The sequence below is a fragment of the Grammomys surdaster genome, unplaced genomic scaffold (genome assembly GCF_004785775.1).
Source record: "Grammomys surdaster isolate TR1022 unplaced genomic scaffold, NIH_TR_1.0 125876, whole genome shotgun sequence".
In the NCBI taxonomy this organism is placed as follows: domain Eukaryota; kingdom Metazoa; phylum Chordata; class Mammalia; order Rodentia; family Muridae; genus Grammomys; species Grammomys surdaster.
Genome location: NW_021620701.1, coordinates 795,282 through 811,069, shown reverse-complemented (window position 1 = coordinate 811,069; position 15,788 = coordinate 795,282). Strand labels below are relative to the sequence as shown.

Genomic DNA, 15,788 nt, shown 5'->3' with positions numbered 1-15,788 from the left:
ATAGATCCCACCAGCACGGGCCACATACTCTGCTATCTCTAAGCCACACTAGGACAGGAGGTGAACCTTTAATTGAAAGAGGAAGGCGGAGGAAAGGTAGAACATCGGTCCACGCTTTCTGGTCTTCCCAGCAAGAAGACAAACAGAGGTAGACAGGCTTTCGAGTCACCCCACCTACCTGCTGTTGCAGTCTTCACTGATTTGGATGCAGAGGCATTGGCTGCGTTCTTAGTCTCCTTGTCCTTCTCTTCTCCACGTGTCGCTTTGACCTCAGGAGTGGTGGTGGTCTTTGTAGCTTTTTCCGAGGACTCTTTCTTCTTGGGAGAAGCCACTCTGGATACCTTGTCAGAGGATTCCTTCAAGGCTCCTGGTTTGGGGGAAGCTGCTGAAGGCTTAGACTTCCCATCACCCTTTTTGACAGGTGAAGAGGACTTGGTCTTTGTGCCTGGTTTCTTGGTCTTGGTCTTCTCCTTCAGGTCCTTCTTCAGAGACTTGCCTAGGTTCTGGTCAAGAGCCAAGGCCTCTGGGTCCACCATGGACACATCAGGGTGGCGAGGAGAAGGGCTTCGGTCTTGCATGGGGGCTGGAGGTGGGTCCATGTGTTTGTATGTGACGGTTTTGTCTGTGGGGATGGTTTCTGACTCATCTTCAGAATCAATATTGGCATCGGCTGTGATGGAGGGGCACTCTTCCGTCTCTGGGGGGACATCAGAGTCCGTCTGGGATGGGGCTGACTCACTGACTGAGGTGGGTGGAGTTTCGTCGCATTGTCTGCCCTGTTGTTTTCCTCCTGAAGGTGGGGGGGCTCCTCCGGACTGAGTGAGGGGCTTCTCGGATTCTTCCGTGGGCTCTTCACCAGCAAACCACTCAAGAGGACTTGGATTAATGAAGGAAGGCGAGAGCTCGGTCTTGGGATGCTTGAATTCACAGGAGGACACCAGACACAAATCAACATCCTGGCGAGCCTCTGAGGGGGACTTCTTTTCTGTAGTGTAGCATCGGTCTGGGGTCTCATAGGAGTACGTGGATGCCTGTGGGGTCTTGGTGATCTTCTCCATGGTCTCGTAACAGTATGCAGAGGTGTCTGGACTCCGGGTCGTTTTTGTAGTTGCCTCATAGGAGTAGCTCTCAGACTCAGGGAAGCTGGTAATTTTCTCAGTGGTTTCGTAGGAGTAGCTACAGTCACCAAGTGTGTGGCCACCATCCTCAGTGTCATCGTAGCCATTGCTAATGTCATCCAGGAGCCTTCTGGACCTCTCGGTCTTTTCATAGGTGTAGCCACTTACTTCAGGGGTCCGTGTCATCTTCTCACTGATCTCATAGGAATACCCACCCTCTTCAGGGGTCCGGGTGGTTTTCTCGGTAATTTCACAGGCGTAGCCACCATCTTCTGGGGTCTTGATGGTCTTCTCAATGGTTTCATAGGAGTACCCACTGTCACATGGGGATTTTATGGTTCTCTCTGTCTTCTCATAGTAGTAATCACCCACATCGTGGGTCCGGATGGTTTTCTCGCGAGATTCATAGTCATAATCTTCTTCATCTGGGGATCCAGTGGTGTTCTCGGGCTTTTGGTAGGCATAGCTAAAGTCACCGGGTGTCTTCCCTCCGCTGTCCTTCTCCACACTAGACGTAGTCAAATCTCTATTCAAGGCCAGATGATGTTGCATTGTATCAAATAACACTGAGGAGCGGAAGCCATAGGGCTCTGCCGTTGCTGCATCTATCGGTGGGGAAGAGGAGGTTTGGTGAGCTGCCGCACTCTCTTTTGCTGCAGAGGTAGAATCTGAAAAGCCAGGTGAATATAAAGGTGAGGACTCTTGTGGAGTGAGTGGAGAAATATCAGATTTTGGAGAGAGTTTCTCTCCTTCCAGACTCTGCACATTCTCGGATGCAAGTGATGCATATAAAGACATCTCTCGGGGAGGAACAACATCAGAGAGAGCATCTTCCTGAAGAGGAGAGGCTATCTGAGAAGGAGTGTGAGCAGAAGAGGTGGATGGGGAAGCCTCCACCTGAGACACAGAGATGAGCTCAGACAGATCATTATCCTGGGTGTAGGATGGCTCTTCTGTCGGAGGGATCTTATGTGACAAACTAGAGTCCTGAATATCAGAGGGACTATAGTCCACTTCAGTTGGCCCATTTTCAGTGATGTGAAGCATACTAGCACCCACAGTGGGGTGATCTGGAGACTGTCGACTAAAGTCCATAGCAAGAGAATGCTCAGGGGATTCCTGGCCAAATTCAATAGACATCGAAGATTGTTCGGATCGGTGGTCTTGAACTGGTGTCCTAGATTTGGCTGTCTTAGGAGAGAAGTCTGGAGGAGAAATTGACATTGGCCTTGGGCACTCTTCTTTAGATGGAGACATTTCTGTTTCCTGGAAAGTGGTAGGTGTTTGCACCACAGAAACCGACAGGGAGTCGTCAACCTCTGTGGAATGTGGAGAGCCCACTTCAGCATGCAGAGAAGGAGACACGTCATCTGTGGTTGGCTCTGGGAATGAGCTTGTAGCCACAGAGGCAGTGGAGACTGAGGCCACACCCTCCATGTGAGAGTAGGTGTCTTCTGCCACACCCTCATCTACAGGCGTGGCTGACTTGTCTGAGACAGTGCCTTCTGAAATGGACATCTTGGTGTCTTCTTTGAAAGAGCCAAACTGACTGACATCTATTTGTGTTGGAGATACATCTCCTCCCAATTTCCTTTCATCCAAAGCCAGAGCTGATTGAGAACTCATGATTTCAACATCATTGGTTTTCTTTTCTGGACCAAAGTCTTCCTTTATGGGTATGAAGCCTGTGCTTTTCTCTTCTTGTTTGTCTTGGTAAAGTCCAGTGGAAGTCAGGTCAGAAACTGGGCTTTCTTTGTCTGGGAAGCCTTGCTTTCCATTCTTCCCTTCAAAGGGGCTTTCCGAACGTCTGCCAAGAGCATTGCTATCAGCACTTAGGAAGTCTTCATATGCAGACTCAGATCCAATAAGGGGAGGACTGCGTAAAGGAGACAGAACTTTCTCAATAGGAGACTCTGAGTCAGGCACAGGCTCATCCATGGGGCTTATGGATGCTCTCTCATTCTCATCTTTGGCCTCACTGAATTCAAAGCTCACTGGAACTGCCTGTGGCTTTTCAGTGACTTCTGTAGGTAGGTGACTGGTCTTCTCATCGGTGGGAGATTGGTAGTAGGGCGTGTGGCCAGCACTGCCTGTCACAGACTGAGATGGCGAGACTACTTCCAAGGTCTTCTCCTCGGGACTGGCACAATGTTCTTCAACCACTGCTTGGGTCACTCCAGGGGACACTGACGTTGGCTCTCCCTCTGCAGAGACTTTAATCTCATTGGGTGTCAGAGAGAAATTCACACTCCGTTCACCCAGGGGAGTCTTCTCTATGGGTGATAGTGGAGAAGAACTCAGGGATGGACTCTTGGCTGGGCTAAGCCTCTCATCTGAAACATCTTTGATATCCAACTCGGCACTGGCTCTCACTTCTTTCTCTTCTGTGCAGTAAGCATCACGAAGAGCAGACTTGCTGAATTTGTCTTCTTCCATGGACGAAGGTGGTGATATGGTGGAGGCAGAGGCGTTGTAGTCCTTACCGTCAGTGGCATCTGTTTTTGAGCCATCTGACAATCCGTTGAATGATGCAGCAGCAGGTTTGGAGTACTCCTGAGAATACAGTGAAGACTCGTATTTGGTAATGTTTACAAACTCTTGAGATGGGGACTCTGTCTCCTCATTGTTGGTCTCGTCACTCATCACGTCCCGAGGGGTAGACATCTCATCCATTGGAGTAGGCTCACTAGATATCTCAATGGTAGACTGAGTATATCCAGAGGTGGCAGTGAATTCCTCGGGCTGGTCTTCCCGATTCTCCTCATCTGAAGCAGTGGCCTCACTCTCGGAGCCTCCAGGTAGGGTCTCATCATGAATTGAAGATGCAGGTTCTCGGCCAGGAGACTGCACTCCAGGTTGCTTGACCGGTGTGCCCAAGAATCCATATTGCTCCTCAGTGACTCCAGCCTCTGCGGCCTTGTCAGCCACAGCCATCACATAATCTTCAGTCTCAGTTCTGTCGGGCTCATAGTCTTCCTCTCTGGCATCCTCTGCTTTGTCCTCCTCTTCACCCTCCTCCTCAGATTGTTCAGCGTCTCCTTTCTCAAGCACTTCATCCATGTCTTCTTCTGCCCGGTCGTCACCACTGGCCACAGACTCCCTCTTCTCCTTGATGTGTACGTCTGCCTCAGCCTTTGCACTTTCGTCATCTTCTGTGGGGCTGTGCTTAGAGGCACTTCCGCTCACATTGTCTTCCCCATCCTCTTCAGGCTCCTCAGCCTCCTCAGTTTCTGCCTTCTCTTCGTAGTCTCCGGTCTCTGAGGATTCTTCAAAACCAGCTCCTTCATCTTCAAACTTCTCAATGTCATCCACGCCCTGCTTCTCAACTGGCTCCAGCTCCTCAGGGGTTTGCTCACACTCTCCCTCCCCCTCGGTGGTGGTGATCCCCTCATCAGGTGACTCAGCAGAACCTTTGCTGACTTCTGTCTCTTTCTGGATGACGTAGGCTTCTTCTGGCTCTGTTTCCTTCAGTTTCTCTTCGTCTTCAATGAGCTCCAGCTGAGGCTTGATGTCCTTGGCCACATCAATCTCCTCAGCCTTTAGCTCCTCGAAGTCCTTGGTCAGATCCTCAGGGGATGACATAAGGGACCTCTCAGCTTCAAGTTCTTTGGCAGGACCACTGGCCGCTATTCCAGCTGCTGCCACTGCAGCAGCTGTGGTGGCAGCAGTGCCAACAGCTGTGGCAGCTGCTTCTGTGGCCTTACTGTCCTTTTTAATGACTTTGACCTTCCCCTTGTCCTTGAGTTTCCCAGCAGCAGTAGGCTCCTTCTTGGCGGACTCTTCTTTCTTTGCTACTTTTGGTTTTAATGCAGCTGGCTTCTTTGTGTCTGACAGAGGAGTTGATTTCTTTACGTCTTTGGAGATCTTCTTGATTTCCTTTTTGGGTTCCTTATCTTCCTTTTTAGCTTCTTTCTTTTCATCTTTCTTCACCTCCTTCTTGGCATCCTTCAGAGGCGTCTCCTTCTTCACCTCTTTCTTCAGCTCCTTTTTCTCATCTTTTTTGATTTCTTTCTTGATCTCCTTCTTCACATCTTCTTTTTTTGGCTTCTCGTCTTTCTTGAGGGGCGTCTTGTCTTCCTTTTTAGCCACTTCTTTCTTGGGCTTTTCCTCTTTCTTTTCTTCAGGTTTTGTCTTTATTTCCTTTTTGACCACTTTCTCTTTGGTGACTTTGGGTTTGCTCTCAGTGGCTTGCTTCTCAGCCACCTCAGCTTTTACTGGGGACTGCTCCTCTTTGCTGGCCACCTCCTTTTCCGTCACTGAAGGCTTACTTTCTGTCTTGACAGGCTTATCTTTTTTCACTATCACTTTCTCTTTGCTTTCAACTTTGGGTGTTTTCTCCACTTGACTAGCTTTTGTGACTTCAGGGGCTTCCTCTTTGGACTCCTTCCTCACTGATTTACTGGAAGGTGATTTTGTGGCTGGCTTCAGACTTTCTCGGCTGTCAGCCCGCTGTTTCAGTTTGACCTGTTTCACTGGAGGGGTGGGCACCTGGCCAGTGAGATCTTTTTGGGTGGCCAGTGGCTGCTTTAGGAAGTCTAGATGTTTGAGTTTTTCAAGTCCTTCTAGGATGTTGTACTGGGTGCTGTTTCCAGGAAACAGAACCCGAATGATTTTCTCAGCAGGGTTGGCTGGATGCCACACAATCAAAGATGAGACTGAAGTGAGATAGGAAATTGGGATATCTACTTCTTGACCATTGGGCAGGATTAGTTCGGCCTTGTCTTTGTTGGTGCCAGTCCACTGTTGCATGAAATACTGCATTTCCTTGCTGCTTTTGATTGGGTTGAGCACGTACATCTCAAGTTTACCTACTCCCATTTTCTGGAAGAGGATGACAGGCTCAATGGTATTGCCTACACTTCTAAATAAAGGCTCTGGTTTCATGGACAGTTTGTTTAGATACTGGAGGGTGAAGCATGCTTCTTCGATGCTTCTCTTCATCTTGATATTGGGTTCTGGATTTTTCAGATTTTCAGGTACATTGAGAAACACAACCCCCAAGTCAGGGGAGATGAGGTTTTTCATCCAGTCACTGTTGCTGGTAGAGCCCTGGGACCGCTCCTCTTCCAGCTCTGCAATCTTGCGCTGTAGCATGCTATTGATACCAGGCAAGTTGTCATCCCCAATGTGGGTGAGCAGGATGGAGTCCACACGGTCCAAGTGCCGAATGAGCTTCCAGAAGCAAGATTTTCTCTCTGATCCTCCGTTAATGAGCATATTGAATCCATTCACTGCAAACAGGGCCGAGTCCCCACGGCCCCCTGGAAAAATGTAACAGCAAGGCTTGGAGAGCTTCAGAAATCCGCCCGAGGTCGGGGGCTCCAGGATGTCAAAGGGAGAGGGGACTTCTACAGACTCTGAGAGATACTCAGTGAACTCAGAAAGTCCCTCCATTTCTGGCAAGATAGAAGCTGAGTTGAGCTTAATGTTGATGAAGTCTTGAAGATTGTGTCTGTCAAGGTTGGAGTTCTTCCAGTCTCCCTCCTCCGGGCAGAAGAGGGTGAGGCTAGCTTTGTTGGCAGGGTGGGTGGTGCTCAAGAGCTCCCCAATCTGGATTTGCAAAGAGAAAGAAAGGGAAAAAAGAATAAGTGATGTCATCATTGGCTTATCATCTCCATCATTGCTAGTTATTGTAGGATCACTGACTTTACACAGGACTTGACCCCAGCACTCGGGAGGCAAATGCAAGTAGTTCTCTGTGAGTTTGAGGCCAGCCTCATCTACAGAGCAAGTTCCAGGACAGCCAGGGCTACACAGAGAAAACCAGTCTCAGAAACAAATAAACAAAACCATAAACAAACAAACAAACAAACAAACAAAAACCTGACCATTACTTGGCCATGGTTCTGATTAAAATATTTAGAAACTTGAAGGTAGACAGCCTCTATTCTGAGTCCCCACATATACCCTCTGCTACCTCGAGGCCTCTGCTCTAGGGTCCTTGCCCAGGAACCCTGTTCCAGTTCCAAAACTAGGGACCATCTGGGTGACTGGTGTTTATATCATAAAAGTTATAAAATAACTTGAATATTGTCTCTGGGTGTTTGCCATCAAAGATGCCCTTTAACAAATACTAGACAATCCCAGGAGAACAGCTATCCATCATTTCATCATGGGTTAGAATCCTTTCCTTTAGCTCAAGTCAGACAAAAAGCCAGCATGGAGAAGAAGGTGGATATGAAGTCTCACCACTAGCTAAAGTGCTGTTGGCAATTGATAGCTGCTAGAAAAGGGATAGCTAGTTCTCCTTAAGGGTGTGGCCCCTTACTAAATTGACCACACCCAGTGGAAGGTCATATATCCAAGAATATATGGGCAGCATAAACTGGAGAAGGTGGGTTTGTTTATTTGTTTAAATGAAAAAGAGGATAAAAGGTTAATTGGTAGGGAGAGGGGACAGATGTGGGAGGAATTATAGGAGTGAATGAATATGGTCAAAATACATTGTACAAAATTCTCAAAGAACCAACAAAAAATAAATAAAGCCTTTGCTTCTCTTAACTCATTGGACTTGTCAAAAAAGGGCTAGATCAGTACATCTGAGGAAACCAGGTATGTCTTGTTTCTCCTTTCAGAATTCAGTAGACACAGGAATAAAAAGTGCAGTGGGTTTTGTTTTTCCCTCTGGGAGGCAGGTAGTTATTGGTTGTCCACTGCTACAACTGCACCAACGCTCACTCTGTGACTGGCCTAGCAGACCCTCTGCAAATACAAATGCTCCTGACGAAGCCCTGACAACAAAGTGGCTGGGCAAACCAGTGGCTATGTTCACTCCTCTGTGTAAGTTTAACTCTAAGGTGAAAAAATAAAAATAAATAATTCCAAGGTGAACCGTTCAGCTCTCTATATGATCTCAATGGACAGGGGACAAACTGACTGCGACTGAATTAGATCTCATTTGGCATAAACATTTTTTTCAATATGCCCTTTAGTACTTCCCATGGAAGAAAATACGGAAAACCGAATCGGGACCAAAACAGCACGTATGGTTTACAGAAAGTTTTCCTTTCCAATATCAGGGCTGTGTGTTTTTATCTGTCTTGACTCAGCAAAGGTAAACCATGTCATAAGCCCCAAACTTCTGTTTCAGCAGATTGCACACATCAGCTCAGAGGTTCAAGGGCCTGCATTGTGATGTAGATGATTCAGGGCCAAAACAAATGTCCATTCCTGAGGCACTGCCTCCGAACCCTTACCCTTGGCTTCTAGTCTCATTGAGTTCCAGAACACTCCATTCCAAGGCTATGGCTGTGAGGGTATGTATGCAAAGACAATGTACAGAACCCACGATGATTTCCTATAGTAGATTGCAGGGGAGCAGCCATTTTTGTTCTGTTAGACTATCCATCATAAATTGATGTCACAAAATACCAAAATAAGAATGCTGTGTGCCATTTTCCTCTGACTTAATCATCTTCCATAAACCAGTTAAATGTCAACTCATGTTTTGAGAACTAAGAAAACTAAAACAGCAAGTGGCAAACATCCATGGGGGTAAAGGGAATCACTGAATAAAATATTTCTTATAACCATCTCCTTAGGGAAACTTTGTTCAGATTATTTGCCAAAGCAAAGATGAATAAGGTTTTATTCTTATTGCACGTACTTACTTACCTATTTATTTATTTGTTGGGCATGTATATGTCATGGTGTATGTGTGTGGAGGTCAGAGGGCAACTTGCTGAAGTTGGTTCTTTATAATGTGTGGGTTCTGGGGAATGGGGCGTCAAATGCAGGTTGACATGCATGGTAGTAAAAGTATCTTTACCCATCTCATTGGTCCTTTAAATGATTTCCTACTACATTTTATCTATTTATTTTAAAATATGATTTCTTGCCCAATAATTGGCATAGACCCTCCTCACCACAATTTCAACATGGTGGGCTTGCGCATTCCTAACTTTCACACAGAGCACAAGAACTACTCATTCTGTGCATCGTGGGGTGGCAAACCAAGGATAATCCAAACTGCCACGACTTTCACAACAAAAATTTAAAGCTAAGTTCAGTTCATTTTAATCTCTGAGATCCAGTCTAGTTGAGCTAAAGTAAACTGAAGGTCTAATCTATCTGTGTGCATCTGGGATCATTCCGTCACTAACTTAAAATGGCTTTTTAAGATTTATTTATTTTGTTTTATGTGTGGGAGTGTTTTGCCTGTATGGGCAGTACTCATATGCCTGGTGCTTTTGAAGGGCAGAAAATGTATCAGGATGGTTGTGGACCATCAAGTGAGTGTTGGGAACAAAACTCTACTCCTCTGGAAGAGCATCCAGTTCTTTTAACTGCTGAGCCATCTCTCCAGCTCCTAACCGTTATCCTTTTAAATGGAATACATAGTCACCTAATTCAAGGAGAAAGTAAGAAGACTTGAGAAATATTATCCTACTTTCTACCTCTTTACTGTCTTCAGAGAGTTCCAATGAAATGCTGAAAATGACTAAAAAAATCTGAGTAAGTCAGGGAGCATAAACGACAACCAGGAGCCATTACTACATAGAAAACTACGATTTAAGGAGACCAGAAAAGCAAGCCTCCAGCACTGCTGGACAATTCTCTATCCAGACACAGAAAATTTAATCACTCTGGAAACTGTCAGCATGCTGTACACAACAAGACAGAAGCACAAAGGCAAGAGTTGGAGTGAGCCAGTTATGGAGACAAGATGGGATAGGCTAGGAGATAGGAAGGCTATCACAACATTCTTGGGGCTACCCAACAGAACTAAAGCCCCTGTGTTTTCCCATAGTGCAACTCTAGGCCTGTGAGATAAGCATCAGGATGAGGACAGAAGTCAAGAGCAACAGGTATCTTAAGATACCCAGTCCATGGTGATGTTCAATCCACACCTCAGCAGTGAATGGAGAGACCAGTAAGGCTTGACAATACTGGCAGTAGTGAGGAGTAGTGAGTAGTAGTATTATGTCTAGTTCTTTGAAACTGGGGCTGCTTCCAAATGAACTGGGAAGCCATGTTCATAGTAACAGCAGCCACACAGAAAACCCTATTAAAATGAAAGTTTTGTTATCTTTGTTTCCCCTATGTATAACCAGGCACAGTACACTAGGCTATACTAGACTAATTTTGGACAATTCAATACATGTTGTCTTCCTGTAGCAGTGGCAAGTGCCTGCCGATGCTTATCAAACAAAGGCTGTTACCATGGTTCTCACAAAGATGGATGGTGGACATGAGTGGGAGTAATACTACTTTGGGATAAGATTGTCTCTTTTGTTAATTGTCTTTCCTGATTAAATTCAGGCACACTGAAAGAGGAAGGAAGATACAGAAATAAATGGCTTTACTGGAGATATTAACAAAACAAATTATAAGCCATGGACTTTTTCTAACTACATTTTCCTTTTTGATTGAATGACCTGCTTAGCTGAAGAGGAAACACTGTAGACAGAGTGTCTCTGGGCTTTGGAAAGACCCATAACAGTGACTTGGAACTGTGTGATTGTAGAATTACATGGAATTATAGGCAGTGGTGGTACTTAGTGTCAACCAGGAGGAACATCTGCAGTAGGCTACTCCAAGTTCATTTCTCTGCTGATGAGTACTGACTGGGATAAAAATGGAACAGACATGCTTGTCAAAGCTGTGCATGGCTTCAAAACGAGAGGAGTGGGGGAGTATGGGACGGTAGAGCTAAAGTGTTTAGGAAAGCTTTGGACTTAGGACATAATGGCAAGGCAACTGCCAATAGGGTGGCATTCTAAAGATTTAAATGTCAGGCTCAACAGCCAGCAGATAAGGACGGGCTTGGAAGACGCAGCTTAACAACAATATCCATGGAAAACCTGGGGGATTTTAATTGACAATCAAACGGATTTATATGAAGCCAAAGAAGCTTAAACTTGAAGGTCCCTTACTGGCTCCGTCCTCTACTGAAGTACAATACTTAAAAGGTTTATTAATAGTGGATTTCCTTTTTTCTCCATATTATGTTAATTTGCAGAATGCCTCAAGGCTGTACCTCTTCTCCACTGACACCTAATCATGCTTGGAGAAAATTTGAAGCTTTTAGACTTATTTATTAACTGGACTGAGAACCGCTCAAGTTGCTGACTCTGGTGACACTAATCTGGTCAGATGATTTCTGGAAAATGAGGTCTAGGTTAGTACAGGACGTCTAACAAGTTGTATTTATTTATTTGTATTTATTCCCCCCCAACCCCCGCCCTGTGTGTGTTGATGCTGGTTGTCAAAATCAAGGTCTTGGGAATGCCAGGCAAGTATTCTACCACTGAGCTATATCTTCTCCTTCCCGAATTGTGAAACTTTAGAGAAACTTGATTAAACAAACAAAATTCCAGAAACAAGTCCTACTTTCTGGACCCTTCTCTTTGACTTCAACCTCTAGAGTTTTTCTTAATGCTTTCTCTCTAGAGTAAAGCACCTGTCTTCTGGGCTTTAAATACCCATAGAATGTAAATGGATTACAAATGGGTATCTATCATCAACTCAAAGTTTCTTAGCTCTGGGTTCCACCTGTTTGATAATTCCAAGGTGTCAAAGAATGACAAGTTCTGACAGCTTGGATATTCTCTACACCTACTGTGACAGGGAACACACAGGGCCTTTTGCGTTTAATAGATAGCTAAGAAGAAAACAGAAGATACTTACTCTAGGGGATGGGGGGAAAAGGATGCTGTAGTGAACTTGGGGTTAAAGTCCCTTCTTGAAGATATGATGAAACAGAAAGAAAAGCCTTTTCCATGGAAAGGTTGAAAATGTTCTTAGAAATGTTTGGTTTTCTAACGTTATGTTTTCTAATTCCTTTTTAATTGACTAGTATGTTTCCAGGGTTGGACAAACGGAGCAAGACTCAACAGCAAATGACCTCAAGTGAGTCATTCTGCAAGACTGCTTCCAAGGCAACAGTAGGTAACCATAGCTCCAAATATGAGTATCCATTGGTCTACTCTAGCTAGTGATTTTAAAACATTTTTATTAATTTTGCCTCCATGTCTGTCTGTCTGTGTAGTATGTGTATCCAATGCCCTTGGAGGCAAGAAGTTGTTGGGTCCCCTGACACTGGAGTCACAGAAAGTTGTGAGTTGCCATGTTGGTGCTAGGAATCAAACCTGGGTCTCTGGAAGAATAGCTGGTGCTCTTAACCACTGAACCACCTCTCCAGACCCTAGTCTAGTCATTTTCAATCCAATTTAGCTGTGTAGCATCCTTTCTTCAATGTTTAGGTAAAAGAAACACAGGCTGAGTTCTTCTGGTTTAGCAGGGGCGGATGCATGAATTCCACCCTCTCCCTGCCACCCTGATACCAATGATCTAGTCTATTAGAGAAAATTGTGGAGAGCCTTTCTCATGCACTGAGTATGACTTCCTCTGGAGAAGGTGAGGTAGGAGAGGAGAATATGACCATCCATGGCATCTGTCGTGGTTGGCAGATGAAATAACATGCAAACTACTCAGAACCCACGTTTATGATTACAAACCCTGGAGAAGTTTCCCCTTCTACAGAACGTGCATTCTTCAGATAAGGCTTTCTTTTTCTTCATAATTAGTGATAAAGCTGGGCACGTGCACAGTCCACTGTACAAAATCTCCATTGCCATGACTTTTAAAAGTGATTTAAGTGGAAACTTCATAAAACCATTCCTCATTCTCAAAGAGTGGATTACTTGGGGCCCAGATGACTGGCACATGATACCTTCTTATGTAGAGTCTTGGCGATGATAAAAATATGTTTCCTTACACATTTCCTTTGTTTGGTTTCATGGCAAAAACACAAACCTATGATGTGGCCAGAAGGAAAACTCCAGAAAGGAACTGCAGAACTGTACAGGAATGCAGGAAGGCGCCATCATGCATGCAAATGAGCCAAAGGCTGAGGGCTGAGCCGGTCTTACCAGCCTTGTCACTTGACCGCTCAGCATGACATTGGCCAAGACAACATGACAAGATGGGACAAGATGCTGACATCTGAAATGCCAGACAAAAGCCCAAGTACCTGTTTATAGCACATGACCTATGAACAGATCTTGAAAAATCTATTTTAGGGACTTTTCGACAATTTCCCAGCCATCCCACCAGGGGAAAAAAATCATAGTTCTTTCTCTGGCATTTCAGGGCAATTGAGCAATGCGGCTGTGATAGAACAGAGCATTTGGCTCAGCCCTCGGGGAAGAGGAAGCACAGCTTGAGAGACAGATACAGGCAAGCTTCCGCCTTAAAGTGGGAAGACAGGCCAGCTGTGAGTGAGCCCAGAGGCCTCTGAGCAAGGAGCCACTTGCCAGTGAGAGATCTTTCTCACTCTGGTGAGCTGGTGCTATTTGCCTCCAGGTACAGATGACCTCACACCCTCTGAAAGAACTGGAGCTCCACACACTGGATAAAAATGTCCCTTTCCACACTTCCTTGCTATCTCCCTGATCTGTGTGTGGAGAGGGGAAACTGTTGTGTTATCTCTCCAGGGTTTTCCTGCAGCCTCCAGGTGAACCCAAATGAAGCTGGACAGTTTGCTGAGAGGTCAAGCCACAGAGACCTCTCTGTGAAGTGTGGGGCTGAGGAAGACTGAATGCTGGGAGTCATATGGATGGCCCTTCCCAGCATGCGAGATACCAAGGCTGCCATCTCAGAAGACAGACCTAACGGCTGCAGTAACTCTCAGAAGTGCATACCTCAGTCCACCCACAGCTTCTCATACAGCCTCTCTCTAAATACAGGGTCCCGTCATTAGAAGTAAGAGAAATTAAATATTGATCATTCAAATTTGCTCACACTGCCCACCAATATCTCCTCTGGTACAGTGGCCGAGGTTCTAATCATCCCTCAATCGTAATAGTGATCTAGTCCAGGCCTAAGCAATTTCGATCATAGTTTTGCTTATTTCAAAGGGGCTCCTCCTACTACCTTCCCCATGCATCCAAACAGTAGCCCAGACATGCTGTGTGGAACCCACCTCTTGATCGGTGAAAATCTCTATGAAGTTCTGGAAGGAGAAAGAGCCAGACTGGAGAATGAGCTCTCCAGTGTTTTCAAAGCACTGTCCGGTAAGCACCAGCAGTTTATGGCGGGCGGCGTCAGTGATCATCAAACGCACCTGAAATACAACACAGGCACAGAATAAGTGAGGGGTGAGGAACAAGAGCTGCCCGCCCCCAACCGCTGCCCCCAGTCCCAGGCACTATGACAGAGTCTGAAGATTAATACCAACCAAATGCATTCATTTCAAGTGTCTAATTACTTCAGCTGGGGTGGGGGGGGGGTAGGGAGTGTTGGACAGAGCCTGTCTGTAGGAATTATTCTTAAAATTAATCATTGAGGTTATTAGTGTGCTGGTGTATACCATCTTAGAGTTTTGCTTCAACCCCAAACAGCAGTGGTTGCTGACTTTCTCCCCTGAGTTTCCTCCTCTTTTTACAGCGGTCTTGGCAGCTGGCAAGCATTTGTTGGACAGCTGTTATAAAAGTATCTACTAGCAGCCTGCAGCCTACATGTAGCCTCTGAGGCCAGGAGAGACTTGAGGATATGCCACTCCAGGTTCCTACTCAGGATTCCTTCCTTCCAGTCCTTACAGAGCAAGCACACCATGACAAATGCAGACTCCAGAGCTTGCAGCAAGGTGCTTGACACTGAACAAAAGAAAAGGCGACCCCTGAGCGACTGAATTGAAAATAACTTGTGCTAAAGAACCTTTGCTGAATTTTCCGTGGCCAGGAGCCAGCGGTACTACGCAGGAGCACCACCCTCAGCGCCAAGGTTCTGAACCCGGTTCATGAATGTTTAGCACACACTACGTGCCCTGTGTCATGCTCTGCACCAGGAAAAATTCAAAACTAAATAAAGAGGCCATGACCCCTGCCCAAGAACCCCACAGGCCACTCATGGAAAAGCATGCATACCAAAGTACTTGTCTCAGGCTCACACGGTCCACAGACTAGCTTGATACAAAAAAAAGCTTTTTTTGTTCCCCCATTCCTGTCTCACAGCTAGACAGTCTCCCTGGGCACACACTAGCCCTCCAGCTTTTAGGTGACAGAAAGTGCCACCTCGGTGTTTTCTGTGACTTCATGCCTCATTGGATTGTCAGAGCTGTTGCAGCCAGAAGTAGGTCAAAACAGGCCCGATTATGATACCCACAAACCAAAAGCAATATAAGTGGCAGCAACTAAAAAACAAATAATCAGATGTGGTGAACGTACAAAAAATGATGCCACACGACCGTCAGAAGGTGTGCGGGACCCACATGCTGCAACATGACTGGATTGTGAAGCCACTAAGTTAAGCTCCACAAAAGAGGCCACATATTGTATGATGCTGTTTGTATGAAATGTCTAAAATAGAAAAATCCGGAGAGAGAAAATAGGGGTTGCCAGACGCTAAGAAGCAGTGGAGTGACTGCTAATGGGTTTAGGAGATTTTTGGGGGGACTGACAGGCATGTTCTGGAGTTAAACTGTGATGCTATCTCTTCAATTTTATAATAATTATTTTTTTAAAAAAACACACAAAATTATATACTTTCAGTAAATAGAGTCTCTGGTTTATGAATTATATCCAAATTTGAAAACCTGTATAGTGAGAGCTGCTAAAGACTGACAGAAGGCACCTTAGGCAAGGATGCTGCCAGGGCCTTTGGCTACTTTAATGTTCAGGAAGTAACTCTATCTCCAAGGTGGTGGGAGGGGAATTCTATCAACACTTG

General features: G+C 45.6%; 1 protein-coding gene across 1 annotated transcript in view; it reads right to left on the bottom strand.

The window, feature by feature from the left end:
• The window catches only part of Map1b (microtubule associated protein 1B), a 96,583-nt gene that overhangs the window by 7,542 nt on the left and 73,253 nt on the right, over positions 1-15,788 (bottom strand). The window contains exons 4-5 of the mRNA XM_028790198.1: positions 14,044-14,184; positions 179-6,668 (exon numbers count right to left, since the gene is read on the bottom strand). Coding sequence (XP_028646031.1) covers positions 179-6,668; positions 14,044-14,184 — 6,631 coding nt within the window. The remainder of the gene's footprint in view (positions 1-178; positions 6,669-14,043; positions 14,185-15,788) is intronic.